This window comes from Hyaena hyaena, unplaced genomic scaffold (assembly GCF_003009895.1).
Source record: "Hyaena hyaena isolate Hyena2069 unplaced genomic scaffold, ASM300989v1 scaffold_1535, whole genome shotgun sequence".
NCBI lineage: Eukaryota > Metazoa > Chordata > Mammalia > Carnivora > Hyaenidae > Hyaena > Hyaena hyaena.
The window spans coordinates 130,002-147,732 of NW_024082159.1; the positions used below are offsets into that span (position 1 = coordinate 130,002).

The 17,731-nt window shown below is 35.9% G+C and overlaps 1 protein-coding gene across 1 annotated transcript; it reads left to right on the plus strand.

The window, feature by feature from the left end:
• The first annotated feature begins 10,589 nt into the window (after positions 1 to 10,589).
• LOC120225853 (olfactory receptor 2G3-like) lies at positions 10,590 to 11,522 on the plus strand. Its single transcript, XM_039224038.1, has one exon. It carries the CDS (start codon positions 10,590 to 10,592, stop codon positions 11,520 to 11,522), a length of 933 nt encoding a protein of 310 aa, XP_039079969.1.
• Positions 11,523 to 17,731: the final 6,209 nt, after the last annotated feature.

Here is a 17,731-nt window from a genome sequence, read left to right on the forward strand (position 1 = left end):
TTGGGCAGACAAGGACAGAGACAAAAACAGAAACCCTTGCATGAAGAGACAGTCCCTAACTTTGCCCACTTGAGGGAAATAGCTGTTCTCTGGACAAGTTTTCCAATGACTGTGCTTAAGAAGTTGCCTTAGGGGAGAGCATCTAGGTGGCTCAGTAGGTTAAGCACTGGACTTTGACTGAAGTCATGATCTCACAATTTGAGACCCACACCAGGCTCTGTGCTTACAGAGGCTCTCCCTCTCTTTCTCTCTCTCTCTCTGCCCCTCCCCCCACTTGCATGCTCACTGTCACTCTCTTTCTCAAAAACAAATAAACAAACAAACAAACATAAAAAAAAGAAGTTGCCTTCTGTATTTCTCAACACCCAACTTCACCACACCACATTAACTCTATAGTGAAAGTTAAATATCATTAGCCCAGAGGAAGAAATTAAAGATTTTCTCTTAAAGGAAATATACACTAAGAAATTTGTAAGATCTTCCTGATGTGTATTGGCACAAATTCAGGAAGTATGTATGAGATTGGGTTCTAAAAGTGATAAACCTAGGAGAATGAAATGTAAGGATTAATCAAGCCAAATTTCTCATCACAAATGCACCCATGAAGGATGCAGGAATTCATTGTGTTTCCTCAAGAATGCTAGAAATTTACGGTATAATTAAATACTCAATAGAATTGATATTTTTTCACTGATTACTTACTGAAGACAAGACATTCCCAATGCAGTGATGAGAAAATATGTGGTTAACATCCATACCACAGGCTTCATTTCTTCATAATGTCTATATTTAGTGTGCTAACTTCCTAGGATTATTTATATGCTTATTTGTAATCTCTTCATGTTGTAATAAATTTATTCAGAAATTTCCTCAAGGTAATTTTACAAGATAAAAAATCAATAAAGATATTTTCTCAGGCCGGCAGTAATTTTTTATTTGGAAAATAGAGCTGTTTTGCTAAAGTAAATAAAACAGAAGAAACATGTCAAATGATTAATTTTCCTCTTTTATTGTTAAACTTTTATTGTCAATATGACTTTTCAAACAGAATTTGGTGTTCTTTTGTTTTTTGTGTTTTTTTGCAAAATGATACTCCTCTTAAAATTGTTTTTTTCAATTCTCAGCCAACATTAAATAACCCACTTTATGTTATTATTACGCATTAATTTGATACATGAGAATTATTCAAGAATAATTTAATCTTATAACTTTATTTTTGTTAATAAGTGTATTCAATCTTCATCTGTTAAATTAAAGATTGAATCTGCATAGTTAACTTTTCATTTAAGAATTATTATCTAATTCAGAATACCAGAAGTACCGCCTTTCAATTGGTTATTCACTGGTGTTATACCTGTTGCTGATTATTATTATTAGTATTCATCAATGCTGATTATTTCTTTCTGATTTTTGTACAGCTCCCAATTTTACTGGCACCATTTGGAAAACATATATCTTTATACTTATTATTTGCTGCTTATACCAATAAAACATGGGTATATCGATATTTATTTGGACTTCCATATATTTCTATGTATTTCCCTCTACATATTTAATCATATTGCTACTTTTAAAAATCCAGTCATTGGGGTCCCTGGGTGGCTCAGTCAGTTAAGCGTCCAACTTTGGCTCAGGTAATGATCTCACGGTTGGTGGGTTCGAGCCCCGCATCGGGCACTGTGCTGATAGCTAGCTCAGAGCCTGGAGTCTACTTCAGACACACTCCCTCTCTCTCTGACCCTCCCCTGCTCACGCTGTCTCTCTCTCTCTCTCAGAAATAAATAAAAAACATTTTTAAAAATCCAGTCAAAATGAATATTTCCCCTTCTTTTGTTTTATTGCTACCTCTTTTTTTTTTAATTTTAAAAATAAAGTTTATTCATTTTTGAGAGAGAGAGAGAAAGAGAGACAGTGTGAATGGGGGAGAGGCAGAAAGAGGGGAGACACAGAACTCTAAGCAGCCTCCAAGATCTGAGCTGTCAGCACAGAACCTGCCACGGAGCTCTAATTCACCAACTGCAAGATCATGACCTGCGCTGAAGTTGGACACTAAACTGACTGAGCCACCCAGGTGCCCCAATATCACTACCTTCTTATACTCTCTATATACGCTTCTCTTTTTATGAGTATCCTGGACTCTTTGGATTTCATTGGTTCAATATATTGCAATGAAAAGTATACTATTTTGGTTATTATCATGATTTTTCTTTGATTCTCAGAATGCCACAACTTCACCCATACAGGACCCTTTAAGTCGGTTCCTATTGTTCCTGTTCTTAATGTTTTAGAAGCATCTATTTTTTTCTAGACATAACAGAATATTTTAGGCACAGGTTATATATTTTCTCACTCAAAAACATAGACTGTCCTCTAAGAATTACTGATTCCTAGGTAAGCAGTAGTATTAAGCATACAAATTTAGGTCTTAAGTGTGCAAAAGTCTTGCAAAATATCAAGTGGTACAATGGATTTTCTTCTCTGAGCATAGAAAGAGTGGTGGTCTGAGCAGTGTCTCTATACTGTTTTGTTAACAGTGATTAGTGGATGGACTAACTGAGCAAGGACTGAGAATAAGACTGGAAATTTAGTGACAAGGAGGTCTGAGAGTATATGGATGGCGCTCTTGGAAAGGAGAGTGTGTAAGTTCTCGTGCTCCATCACAGATGTGAAGTGCAGGGCACTGACCACAGAAAAGGCAATCTGCACTGAGAATGCTGGTAAGCCTATTTCCCCTCACAACTTTCCAGTTTCAAGTCTTACATTTAAGTGTTTAATCCATTCTGAATTGATTTTTGTATACAGGGGGTAATTAAGGGTCCCATTCCACTCTTTTGCAGTGGATATCCAGTTTTCTCAATGTTTATTGAAGAGACTATAGTTCCCCATTGTGGGTTCCTTTGCACCTTTGTTGAAGATCAGTTGACCTTCAATGATCAGCCTTTTCTGGGCTCTGTATTCAATTCCACTGGTGTACATGTCTGTTTTCACTCCAGCACCATACTCCTTAATTACAGTATTTTGTAATATATTGTAAAATAAGACAGTATGAGGACATCAGTTTTGTTCTTATTCAAGACTGTTTTGGCTATTCATGGCCTTTCCATATGCATTAAAACATTTTATTTATGTATCTGGGAAAAAGGTCATTGAGGTTTTTCATAGATTGAGCCTGTAGATTGGTTTTGGGCAGTATGGACATTTAAAGTAGTATGGACATTTTAACAATCTTATTCTTTCTGATTCATAAACAGTGGCTTTTTAAAAATTTATTTATGTCTTTTTCAATCTCTTTCATCAATGTCTTTTAGTTTGTACTGAACAGATCTTTCATCTCCTTGGTTAAATTTACTCCTAAATATTTTATTTGTTTTGATGTTAGGGTAAATGGAATTTTTTATTAATTTCTCTTTTAGATAGTTTGTTGTTAAGATACATAAATGCAACTAATTTTGCATACTGATTTTTTTACACTGAAGATTTACTAAAATTTTGTAATAGTTCTAACAAGTTTTTGATGGAGATTTCTGGGTTTTCTATATATAAAATCATGTTGTCATGTCATCAATAGGATCCCATATTGATTCAAAAAACATCCAGAATTTATAACGGACCCAGACAATGTACATATTTTCTTTAAAAAATTTAATGTTTTATTTATTTCTGAGAGAGAGAGAAAGAAAGAGAGAGAGCATGAGCAGGAGAGGGTCAGAGAGAGAGGGAGATACAGAATCTAAAGCAGGCTCCAGGTCCTGAGCTAGTTGTTAACACAGAGCTCAATGCGGGGTTTGAACCCATGATCCGATCCGTGAGATTATGACCTGAGCCGAAGTCGGATGCTCACTGACTGAGCCACCCCAGCACCCCAACAATGTACATATTAATGTGCGAGAAATTCCAGTGCTTATTGTATCACTTATGAACTACCCAAGCCTAGGAAAGCAATCACTAGATTTCAGTCTAGTGGAGTCCTCAGTTTCCCAGAGTTTTGAGGCTCAAATATATGGTAACAAATCTGTTCCACGTATTGTTTTTCCTTTGTGTACTAAGTAGCTTCAGTTGCAATTCCAAAGCCAATGCACTCTCAGGGGTTGATACCTGGTAGGGATTTACTCTGGAAATCTCCAGCTTTATCCAAGCAAAGTAAAACTGGGCATTCCAAAAAGTCTTGGATGCAGTACTTTTTAGAATGTTTTCAACAGCAGTTCTTAAAAGTTGTAATACAGTAGGGAAAAAATGGAAATAACAGTTTGAAACTCTCTAAGAGGTTGAATATTTTGGACTCAGTTTTGTGTAAGTTCACAAGTGTATTTTTTTCCCCAGTAAAAACATTGGAAAATCAGGTGTTAAGGGCTCACCTGGAGAGCTTTTAAAAATACTTATACCAGAGTCCTATCTGCAAGGATTATGATTTGATTCCAGGTAGGTCTGGGCATTGATAAATAAATTGACAAATAAAGCCAAATAAACTACAACAGCCATTCAGGGTTTGAGAATTAACAGATTAAGCAATATCATTATGTTAAGGCACGGTTTGACTCAGCTGGCTTTTTGTACACTGGAAGGACTTAACTAATGTTAACTTTTTACTTACCTCCCTCTCTCTTCCTTCCCTGTTTTTTCCCTTTTTTTTCACTTCCTCCTTTAATTCCATAACAAGGGAGCAATGTAGTGGTGTAGATATTTTTGTATCCATTTTAAAGATGCATAAGCTGAGGCTCAAGAAAGTAAAGTGATGTGCTCGATGTTACATTTAGGAAGTCCCCACTCTGGCCCTACTGTTTCCCCTAAAAACAGTGTGTGTTTCATTGCTATACAATAGTACATGGTTCTAGAGTTTGCTATGATCATGGAGAGGGGTACATAGGCTCAAATTTGCTATGTGGATAGATGAGAGTACACCAACATCATTACTATTTCTAAATTCCAGTAGATTCCAAGAAATGGCTTTGTGTTTGATCTTTGAACTCTGCATTTTACATTTTGCTCTTCTTGCAATGAATGTACTCGTATTTATAATAATCAGTATTAGGCAGCACTGAAGGATCAGGACATCCTGGTCACTGGGAAGGGTCACTTTAACCATGATATATGTTCATATGCCGAGAAGGTAGGGGACAGGGAGCAACCAACAAATGCATCAACCAGGAATCCCTCAGAAAAAATAATTAAGCTTTAATTACTGATCTGGGACATTATCCCTCAAGAATCTCAAATTGAGCCTAAGGTCCTAAAGCGAGGGAACTCAGACGAATTAAGGATTGCACTACATACGCACTCATCACCTTTATAAAAAGGCTGAGTTGGATTATAGCACTATCTCTCATCATAAAAAAGAGATTTGTTTTTACTTCCATGGAATTATATTTTTGACACATGGATATTGTGTCTGCTGCTCTTCATGGGTTTTTGTGTACATGAGTATGTGATGAGGACAGGTATGAAGCAGGCTATTGCTTTGTATTGGGTACAGCCTTCGGGTATGTTTTATCTGTTGTGCCTATGATTACAATCGTCTATTAGATGTAAAAAAATAGTAATAGTAAAATAAAACTATCAGTTATTTACCTAGAAGATTTTGGAGTTACACAGACTAACGTACAAATTAGGGCTCAGCTAAAGCTCTGACTGAAAAAGCTATGTAGTATCTCTGATCTTCAATCGTCTCATTTTTAAAATGGATAGAAGTACATTTTGGAGTTGCTGTAAAAATACAATTTAATATCAGCAAAGTACCTACAAATATTTGTCATGTAATAGAGAATTATAATACACAGAAACTAATATCATTTTCTTTTTTGGTGATTTTTTCTTTCCCATAAAGAAAGGTTTTTTATTTGTTTGTTTGTTTTTGCAGGTGGGGTGGACAGGTGATTTAACTGCCTCTACTGAAGATTACAATTTGTTAACTTGTGTTAATGTTTACTAACATGGTATTCTTGCTGGAGTGTAGGGTTGGCTTCCTTTCAGAGAGTGGCCTTCTTGAGCCCCTTGCTTTCATATTTTCCTCCTTCTTTTCCTTGTCGCATCAAATCCAAATCCCCATTATTTGTTTAAAGATTTTCTGAAAGGGATGCCTGAGTGGCTCGGTCAGTTAAGTGTCTGACTCTTGGTTTCTGCTCAGGTCATGATCTCTGGGTTCATGAGATAGAGACCCATATCAGCTCTGTGCTGACAGCATAAAACATGGTTGGGATTCTCTCTCTCCCTCTCTTTCTGCCCCTCTCCTGCTTGTGCTCTTTCTCTCTCTCTTTTTCTCTCTCTCAAAAATAAATAAATAAACTTAAAAGAAAGACTTTGTGAAACTAATTTAGACTAAGTGATAAATAATCATCTACAATACAATTCATAAACAATTTAGTGGTGCTTTTAGAAAAATATGATTAATTCATTTTCTAGTATGTTTTTCAAAACTCACCAATGGAAGCACTGGCAAAAATATTTGAAGTCTTCCTGGTTAGATTTTCCTAATGTTTTTCCTTAACAAGGTAGGAAACAGGATTATGATGCTATCTTTATTCTTAATTTTTAAACTTCTTAGTCATTAATCTTTAGCATCTTTAGTTGATGGATGAACTGATAATGGGTGAAAAGACATTACACATTTTGGCAATACTACACCTATGAAGAGATTATATAGGTTTGTGTAGATTCTAAACATTTCTGCAGTGATGTAATAAATAACTTCCAATATAATTATGTCTAATAGTCGTTCCACTTTCAGAGCATAAATTTATTTATAGCAAATTGATTATAAGCCTAGAGTTTATATAATATTGTGAGCTACGATTTCTTAAGTTCTCACTATGTGTCAGATACTATGCTAAAACCGCTAGATGGCCTTTCTAATGTAATCATTAAGATAATCCTATGAATTAAATACTAATATAGTTCTCACTTATCCTAGGAGAAAAAAAAAAGAGGCTTAGAAAAGTTTTGTAACTTACCTAAGTGACCCACCAGAGAACCAGTAGAGTCAGAATTCATATTCTGGTTGTCCTTTTCCAGAGGTGATTTTTACCCTTACACTACAGTGCCTTGCAAAATTATCCCTGGAAAGGGAGGTATGTATTATGAAAGACCAACAATATCATGGCTACACATCATATCTATCCTCCAAATTTAATAAACAATTTGGAGCAAACAATGTTTTCATTTGCACAAATGATTTAGATTGCAAAGATTGAACATTTAGCTTTTAAAAATCCTTGAATTTATTAAAGAACGTTAGCTTTCTCTAGTTTGGCATAAAATATATTTTAGATTTCTTCCTGTGACTTGTAAAACAGAAAGAGCAGTCATTTTTTTCTGTGAAATATGTAAAATGCCTGATATGCTGTGTCTATATGAAGACAAAATAACATGAGCTTGAGTGAAGTGTAAGTTAGCACATGCTATACCTTCTTAGCATCAAGCCACATTATTTCTCTCTCTCTCTCTCCCTCTCTCCCTCTCCCTCTCTCTCTCTCTCTTTCTCCAAACTGAATTAGAAGGCTTTTGAACCATAGTATTGTTTAGAAAAAGAAGTGATTTGGGAGTAAATGATTTTGTTGGATTCTATTCTTTCATTAAAAGTACCACGAGGTGTGAATTTATTCTTAATCTGAGCTCAAGACTTAAGAAAAATAAGAAATAGGAGTTTATTTGATTTTTATCAACATTTAATAGTGCTTATTATGTGCTAAGGAATGGTAAAACATAACTAAACATGACAATATCCCTAGAAACCCCAAGTCAACTGGAGAGATAGATTCATAATTTTGTATTCACTCACACGTTTAAGGACAACAATCAAGTATGTTCAAAGGATGAAAATGGTTCAGTGGAAGGTGCTCTGGTTAACTTTGTTCAGATGAATTAGGTTAGGGAGAGTTTCTAAGAGAACGTCATACATGCCTAGTATTTAAAGGACTGAATAGAACTGAATTTTCCAGGCAGAAAAGTTGGAAGGAGGCAGTTAGCAACAGCAGCGTTTTGCCTTGTAAGTTAAGATGGAGGTGTGCAGTCAGCTATGTGGTTGCTTGCTTGCTTGAGATGGCTGTATAGAATCTACAGGAAATTACAAACTATTCGGGGCTTTTTTCAACCTATATCTAATTGGGTGAGTTTGCTTCCTATTGTAGGAGATACATTTATCTACAAAAGTGTCTTTATTCCTCCTTACCTTGTAATGGATTTGCAACTCTGTGTTCTGATAGGAATAGAAACAGATTTGTATCCTGGAAAGTGACATTGAATGGGTCCTAACTCTCTTTCAGCAGCTGCAGCCATCAAGTAACTAAAAATGCTGTTTGTGCATGTAAAGGAACTAAAGGGAATATCCTATTTTATTGAGTCTTCAAAATATAAACGGTATTTAAGTATTGGGCCAATATATTTATGTTCTTTATGTAAACGCAGTTCTTCACATACATACATGCCTAGGGAACCAGGACTATTACATTTGCTGTGGTTTTCTCACTGTAGATACAGCTATATTCATACACATGTGTGTTGTGTATTTATTCAGTGATTCAGTGATTTAGGACAAGATGTTTAACCGTCTTAAAGACTTAGTCTTTCTGTTATTTAGGGGAGTAGGTGAAGAATGCCAATAATTCATGATGTGTGCACTTAACAAGGATCCTCTAATGAGGATCACATGAATCATAATGATAATAGTTAACATATATTGAGTTCTTACTGTACATGTCTAACTCTGTTTTAGGTGCTTTACTTGCATTATCTCATTTATCTCATGCATCAATTCTGAGGAGTGTGCTCTGCCCCAGTCCCACAGATGAGGACCGTTGGGGCACAGGTTGGTGTCATGAATTGTGCGTGGGCACGTGGTGGACTCACACAGGTCATCATGCTCTCCAGGGGAATCTAGCCACTGAGACCCACCGCACCACTAGCGGTGCCATCTTCTGATTGTGTGCCACTTTGTCAACTGAGAAACTCATTTGGAAGTCATTTGGGTCATAGTCACTTCTAAAATCACCAAAACATTTCTTCTTTGCAAAAGAACTTCCTCCATGCTGTTTGAAGGGCCTGGAAGGGAGCTCTGGAACTCCCACTCACTCCCTTTCCTGCTTCCTGATGAAAACAGGACTGTGTCCTGACTTCTCCCTCCTTTTTACAGGTCTATCTGTCCTTTATCCCTGAACTTCAGGTTTTAGATAATTTAGTGTAGCTCACTGAATTATTTGATTTGAAAAGCGCTGATTTATATCAAAATATAAGAAAGCCCTTTAAAAGACATTCCATGTGAATTGATACTATTTGAGAAAGGATGTGTTGCATAAAGTAGTCTTTTTCATGACCCACAACTACTTGGTTCTAAAAGGTCTTCCTGATAAGATTCCCCATGCTCTCAGGGATGGGGCTGTTTCCTTCATCACAACTTTCCACTGGACTCTGAGCTCTGAGACTTTTAAAAATACATATTGTGTTTACCAGTGTATGCCCAGCATCTGGTTCATACTAGATTATCATAATGGATTTTTGAAAAAAAAAGAAAAAAAGACAAAAATGAATGAACAAATGGTGAATGAATGATTGGAAGTTGTTTTTTTTTCTGACTGCAGTAACTGTCCCTGCCTCTAGGACTCTTCCTTACCCCATATCTGCCTTAAGTCGTTTCTTTTGATCTGCTCATGGCTGCAAGTCAGTTAACCAAACATATTAATTTGGTGCATAAATACATCTAGAGTAAGTAGGCACAGGGTGGGGGCTGAGGAGCTCTCAGTGAGTAGACCTGGTAACTTTAACTTGTCTGGATCCTTTTCATTAATATTTTTTCTTTGAAAGTTTTTACTATAGAAGTGAATTCTAGAAAATGTAGCATCACTGTACAGTAGTAGAACAATTAACACTGGATGTTATTTCTGGATTGTCTCTTACATGTAGACATTGTCTTAAATTCTTTATACACATTTAGTTTAACCTGCAAAAAATAATTTCTCCTGTGTTTTTACATAATGGAACTATCAAAGACTCCACAATATGGAGATGGTGAGGTCAGTGGAATTGGCCACTAGTGTGATCCATGACTGGTTTTGTTGGTAGTGTGTGCAGTCTTCGTTCTTCAGGGTTTCAGTCTGTCTCAACAGGAGAAGGTTGCATCAGAGTGTTCAGAAGAATGTATCTGCCATTCTGTTTCTGCCATTATTTTTAGGTTAGCACAGAAAGCTATGCCCATCATTGTTTTCTTCTTAAGTTCCATGCTGTCCTGTTGTTCAGTGTGGAACAAAGACATAATCAGATTTTTTTAAAGAGGTAGGGCTTGAGGAAGGCTTTGAAGAATGAGTAGGTTTTGAACAGATTATGAACAAGCAAAAAAACATATCCTTGGAGAAAATTCACGTGTATCTGTTTAACTTAAACAGTCATTGAGTTTGAAAATCTTAATCTCATTAAGAGACTATGTCCTCCAAAAGTAGAAGAAAAGTTTTCCATTTGTAGTACAACTCAGGTACTCAAGACATAACTCCAGATCAAGGCTTCTCTTTGTTTTCTTATTTATGTCTTGAGTTTCTAACACTGTAATATGGGACATTTGATGTTTGTCTTCAAGTGGATGGTTCTGTAAGAAGGAAGTGGCTTGGAAAATGGATATGATAAAAACAAACTTCACTGTGACTGAATTTGTGTTCCTGGGACTCTCATCTCAACCAAAGATGAGGCTCATTCTTTTTATTGTGTTCTTGTTTTTCTATTTACTAACAGTAGTGGGGAATATTGTAATTATCACTATTATTCAGATAGAACCTCGTCTCCAAACCCCCATGTACTTCTTTCTCACTAATTTATCCTTTCTAGATATCTGCTACACATCCACCAATGTCCCACAGATGCTGTCCAATATGGTGGGGAAAAAGACCATCCCATTCTCTAGCTGTGCTACTCAGATGTACTTCTCCCTCTCCTTTGGAATGATTGAATGTGTTCTTCTTGGGGTCATGGCTTATGACAGATATGTAGCCATTTGTCACCCTCTTCATTATACTGTCATTATGAACCAAAGTATCTGTGTCCAATTGGCAGCCATTTCTTGGTCCAGTAGCTTCCTGAGTTCCATGGTTATCAATGTCCTCACCTTGAGTTTGCCCTACTGTGGGCCCAATGTCCTGAATCACTTTTTCTGTGAGGTCCCCTCTGTCCTGAGGTTGGCTTGCACTGACACCTCGTTTACTGAGCTGGTTGTTTTTGTCTTCAGTATTATTATTGTCTTCATCCCTTTCCTCCTCATTGTTGTTTCCTATGCCCGTATTCTTCTATCAGTTCTCAGGATACGGTCTACCTCTGGAAGACATAAGGCACTATCCACCTGTGCCTCCCATCTGACAGTGGTGGCCTTATTCTATGGAACTGCTATCTTCATGTACATGAGACCCCAGTCGAAGTCCTCCAGGGCTGGGGGCAAGATCATCGCAGTGTTCTACACTGTGGTCACACCCATGCTCAACCCCTTGATCTACAGCCTAAGGAACCAAGATGTAAAGGGAGCTTTAAGGAGAGCTATTGCAAAACAGAGGACATGAGGGGTCTTAATGGGACACTAAAGTTAACTGTTAATATAAGATAAATGACTTCTGGATATGAAGTAAGACAATAAATAAGACCTTGAATAGTCAACGTTTGTCCTGCCATTCATGAAGGACACATAAAGCCAGCTGCAAACTCAGCAAGAAACACATATTCTCCAAGGACAAATCTCAGCTTCCTTCACTGAGAGACTATTTTCTTAACTCACTATGAAATTTTAGTTCCTTAAAATCATAGACTGTCTGAAATTAATTGCTTGATATAAAACTGTAAGAGGAAGCATCTTATTCCTGTCTGGGGGATCTAAGGCATCTTCATATAGACAAACATTCTGAATTTTTAACCCAGGTGGAGAACTTCAGATAAGGGGTTTTGGAAGAACCATTTCAAATCTATCTTCCTTTGTAGTGTACAAGAAAACAAGACTGTGCATCTACTTTGTGGTTTAGACCAATTTTGACCCCTTTACATACAGCATTGCTTCACAACAAATGGATTAAAATACTGCTTCATTTAAAGTTCATGCAGCAGCCAGACCATGCAGAGCTGAGATGACTGTGGTAAGGAGTCATGATTTATTCTTAGTAAAATGTAATATATATATGCATATACATATATGAATATATAAATTTGTATACACACATATATACACATACATTATGTACATATATATGAATATATACATATATTTCATTATATATATATATATGTATACACATCATAAATTTGTGGAAATAATTATCTCCTGTGTTTTGGAGCTTTAAAAAGAATTATTTAAAAAAATCATTATAATGGGGCGCTTGGGTGGCTTAGTCCGTTAAGCGTCCGACTTTCGCTTAGGTCATGATCTCGCGGTTCGTGGGTTCGAGCCCTGCGTCGGGCTCTGTGCTGACTGCCAGCTCAGAGCCTGGAGCCTGTTTCAGTCTGTGACTCCCTCTCTCTCTGACCCTCCCCTGCTCGCGCTGTCTCTCTCTCTCTCTCCTAGAAATAAATAAAACATTAAAAAAAATCATTATTCTTTGAATTAAGAGAGTAGAAGAATATAATTTAGCACTATTCTGCTTAATAAGCACTAATATGACCTTCAATTAACATGCTATTAAATTAGGTAGCCTATTTCTAAAATTTTCTCACTTATTTGTTTTATAATATGGAATAAAGTAAAAATGTAATTCCACTTTTACAGATATTCAACAACTGACATGCAACCATTTTGCCTAACTAAATATGAAGGTCAGATAAAATCAGTGAATGAAGCATTTTTGATGGAATAAGTAAAATAGACATTGATTTAAATCAATGTTTAACTGGTTTAACATTGATTTAAAAAGTAAAAAGCAAAATCACTAACCAACTAGTCAAATTCATTGCACAGTAGGATGTTTGTTTATGAGTCTTAACATATAAATAACTTTAATTGTATGTTTGCTTGAGACATGAATAAGGATTAGAAACATATACTTCTAATCAACTTTCTTCTGAACAAAAGTAAAACTTGAAATTCTCTCAAATATTATCAAATAAGAAATACATACTTAGTTGGCTCTATGAATTAGAAACAATATTAAATTAGTTTTGGTAACGGAACATGAAATGTCCAAAAATACATCAAATGGAAAGCTTATTTTTTGTTTCAAAAAAATTACCAATCTATCTTACCTCTCAGTTCCATAAACGAGAGAATTAGTTAAAAAATGAAGAAAAAATTTGGAAACCATTCTCCCAGGGGGGCACATAGCCAAAACATGTAAACAAATGGAAGTGAATAGTTTGTATGGTTTTTCTAAAAATGTATTATTTAGACCAATTGCTTAGATCTCATCAATGCATTCTGACTAGTTTGTTTTGATCAGTAAGTTGAAGTTGAGTTGACAAAGGGTAATAAACTAATTCACATACCCCACTCCTATTCGAGCTCCCATCCAAACCTTTCAAGCCAACTTTCTTCCTTTCCTATTTTTGCTTCTTTTGGCAGAAAGGGTAAATGTAATATGCAAAGATATTTAACTGATAATTCTATGGACTATATGTTACCTCATTGCTAGAACAAACAACAATTTATTTTAAGATTAACACAAATACGGGTGGTACAGTAGTTTAAGCATTTGACTTTGGCTCAGGTCATGATCTCATGACTTTTGAATTTGAGCCCCATATGGGGCTCTGTGCTGACTACTCAGAGTCTGGAGCCTGCTTCAGATTCTGTCTCTGTCTCTCTCTGCCCCTACCCTGTTTGTGTGCTCTCTCTCTTGCTCTCTCTCTCTCTTTCTCACTTGCTCTCTCTCAAAAATAAATAAACATTAAAAATTAAAAAAAAGAATAACACAAATAATGGTGAACTCAGCAATTATTAGTCCTTCACAACATCAAACGTCCCATTGAATTATTTCCTCCCTAAATTTGTTTGTGTTTACAGTAACGTGATGACAGCATAGCTAAGAAAAATACTAACTAGTACTTTGTTCATATGTAAATAAAATTAAAATCTAGAGTAAACAAAATAATTAGAGAATGTACAGTCTCTCAGTGCTTGATTAATCAGTGCTTAAAGTGTTATTGTGTATTATAAGAAACTACATTTGGAATGAGAAAAATGAAATTGTAATTTCACAGTTTTAATTTAGCCATGTTAGTTTGAAGAAGTTATTCCATTTCTGTGAACCTCATTTCCTTTATTTACAAAAGAAGATTGTTGTTGGATTAGATCATCTTTAAGTATCAATCAATCATGTCTCTTACAGTAGCCATCTCTGGTCTCTCTGAAATAGATTTATTATAAATTTATTATAAAATTTATATATAATAAACCTGTCAGAATTTCTTCTGAAGTGATATTATATTTTCACTTTTTGGATTTATTTTAAGGATAAAAATGTAATGTTGAAAGACTTTAATGTCATCGCCATAGGTATAGAGGATATAATAAACACTGCTGTCATATGTCATGTTACCAGCTTTCTTAATGAGTATCTTTCCTCTTAAAGTGAAAAACAGTAATTTAGTATTGTTTTAGTATACTTTAGTTGGTAAGAGACTGGAAGGGAAATACTGGAAGGGAAAAAAAACACAGTGAAACTGATTATTCCTCCTCGATACCATTCTCTCAGTGTCATCGGAAAGCTAACCTATTTCTTTGATATCATCTCCTGTTTTGCTTCTTTCCCTTATTTATTCATAATATAGCAACTCCTCCAACCCATCCGACCTTGTAAAGATTCAGCTCACTGGGGTCATAGGTAAATGTGAACCTTTCAACAAATGCTTCATAATACAATCCTGTCTAAATCCCAACTAATCAATCTAATAAAATAATCAGACTGAATGTAGCCAAAAACCAGACCTTCTTGCAGGTTCCCCAGTTCTGATTATGCCTGTCACTTTCTACAGGGATGCACACTTCCCTATTTTATAGAACACTAAGAATCAAAAAAACTCATTCCAGTCCCAGGCACTACTTAGAAGCTCAGAGCACATTGGTATGCCATTTAACCTTTTATAACTCCAGTTTCATCATCTTATAATCTAAGGTCAGTAAAGTTGCCCTGTGGATTTCAAGATCTTATGCATAATTTCAGTAGGTTGTCTAAGACCCAGAGTTGGGACTAGGTTTTGGTAGTTCTCTAGTCCAGGAGGGCATGGTCATTCATTTGTTCAATGAGCATGTGTTACTCACTTATTAAATCCTAGCATTTGAGGACAAAAAATGAGACTCCCTTAAAATTTCACAGTCTACCAGGGAAGTCTTTATGTTAAAGAAGAATGTACACAGTACCACAGTAACACAGAGGAAAACTGTCCTTTATTAAGCCCCAAAGTAATTAAATACACTACTTAGTTTTTTTCTTATATTTTAATATCTGAACCAGGGCATTTTTAAAAGTGAGAAGTAACAGTATTGATACTTGGTCCAGGATAATAGGCAAAAACAAAACTGCCTTGTGCCAGAGGGACAACTGGCCACAGTAACACAATCCATTTGTTTGTTTGAAATATTTTTTAATTTAAATCCAAGTTAGTTAACATATAGCATAATAATGATTTCAGGAATAGAATTCAGTGATTCATCTCTTACATATAACACCCAGTGCTCAACCCAACAAGTGCCCTCCTTATCATCCATAACATTATTCGTCTTAATTCTCACAGCAACCCAATGCATTATGGGCACCATTTTTCAGATGATAAAAAGTGAGTCCAGGAAAAGTGTACAGAAGTGATGATTGATTTATGACATAAAACAGTCTTTTCTAGGTGGGCTAGTGGACTGGTTTTAGTCAAAGTGTACAAAAGGAGAAATTTTATCATGTGCTTGAGTTCAATGTCACTTGACCTTCGGGAGGTGGGATGTGGAAGGAAATGCTGGGATAAAGTTGAAAAGGTAGAATTTCAGATGTAATCTGCAAATGCCATTCAAAATGTAGATTTATTAGACTCCTAACCCAGTATCCTGGAACCAGGAAATGATAAAGAGACTTATTATTCTCATGAAAACTCAATCAAATGGAGTTAAAAACACAGATGCCAGTGCAGCTGTTTCCAAAACTCCTCATGAGGCTCACACTTTTGCAGCATGTTGTAGCTGTTTGAAGCAGTCTACCCAACAGTTTACCTCACTTCTCTCTTTTTGTAAACTGCCTTTTCCTTCAGTGTCCATTATGAGCTCACTATTGCTATGGGGTAACTCAGATGCACCTTTAAAGTATCCGCCTTTCAATGGGAAAGAATGAAATCTGGCCATTGGTAGCAAAGTGGATGGAACTTGAAGGTGTTTGCTGAGTGAAATAAGTCAGGCAGAGAAGGACAGATACCAAATATTTACACATATAGGTGGATTAGGAGGAACTTAATGGAGGACCATGTAGGAGAAGAAGGGGAAAAATAGTTAAGGAGATGGAGGGAGGCAAACCATGAGCGACTCTTGAATGTTGAGAACAAACTGAAGGCTGATGGGGGTGGGGGAGAGGAGAAGGAGGGTGATGGGCATGGAGGAGGGCACTTGTTGGGATGAGCACTGGGTGTTATATGGAAACCAACTTGACAATAAATGCTTTAAGAAAAAAATAAAGTGTCTGCCTTTAAGGCATTTATACTTGTATGTATGTAACTCTACTATCCACACACAAAACCATAAGAAAGTTATAAATGAAGTCATTTTATTGTTCAAAAGAGTGAGTTTCTTACCAGTCCAGTAGCTCAGAGAGAGGGCTTTTTGAGGAGTGTGTTTACTCTGCTTCTTGAAAGACGAGGGGAGTTTGAATGTGCTGAAGTGTGGAGTTGGGACTATCAAGGAAGCATGGAGTGGAGAGGAGAAGGAATTTGGAAGGATACAGAGATAGAAAAATGAGAGGGCCATTCAAAAAGTAGTTATAGATATACAGTCCACCAAGTTGTAAGCATAAATTGTTTTTTAAAGAATCTCAGCTGAGGTCATACAGCTTGAGAATGGAGAAAGCAGAATTTGATCTCAGCTTTATCTCACTCTGACATCTTCCCATCTTAACCACTTCTGCATCAATTTTTACTCTTCAAAGTTCCAGTACAACGAGTAGCAAGTCTTTGTTATTTAACAAAAATACCCATTCATTGATTTTTTTTCTGGCTATTATAGAGAATATGATTGACATACCTTTTTATGATTTTATCACTGGGCGAAGTATTTAATGTATGGAAGAGAATTCTGGCCTTTTCAAGCATAAAGCGATTATGTATCATTTATTTGAGCAAACTAGTAGGATTGATAAGGTATAAATAATAGTGCTCATTTTATTGCTGAAGAAACATTAGGAGATTTATCTGATGTAATTGGTAGGAGTGGGATGAAGACTAAGGTGACCCAGCTTCTATCCATCTTTCTCTTGCCATTATAAATTGATATGAGTACTTCCACTACCAATTACATGTAAAATAATTAGTTTCCTCATTTTATTTTATCATATCAGTAGCAGAATTAAAGATATTTAAGATATAAATGAAGGAAAAATCGATACAGCGAAAGCATATTAATTTTCTTTTATGTGACAGCTTCTTTACAGAGATCACAGCACATTATTTGAAAAATGTTAAAATGTAAGCATTATTATTGTCTTTTAATAGTCTGATAGAGATTAAATAACTTGCCCACAGTCACAGAACAAAGAAAATAGCAGAACCTAGATGAGGGCTTCTTTATAAATAGTCCAAAGCCTGAATATTTGCCATTAGTCAG

What these genes read in the sequence shown, in the direction of transcription:
- LOC120225853 (XM_039224038.1), top strand. Translation starts at nt 10,590, where the DNA reads ATGGATATGATAAAAACAAACTTCACTGTGACTGAATTTGTGTTCCTG.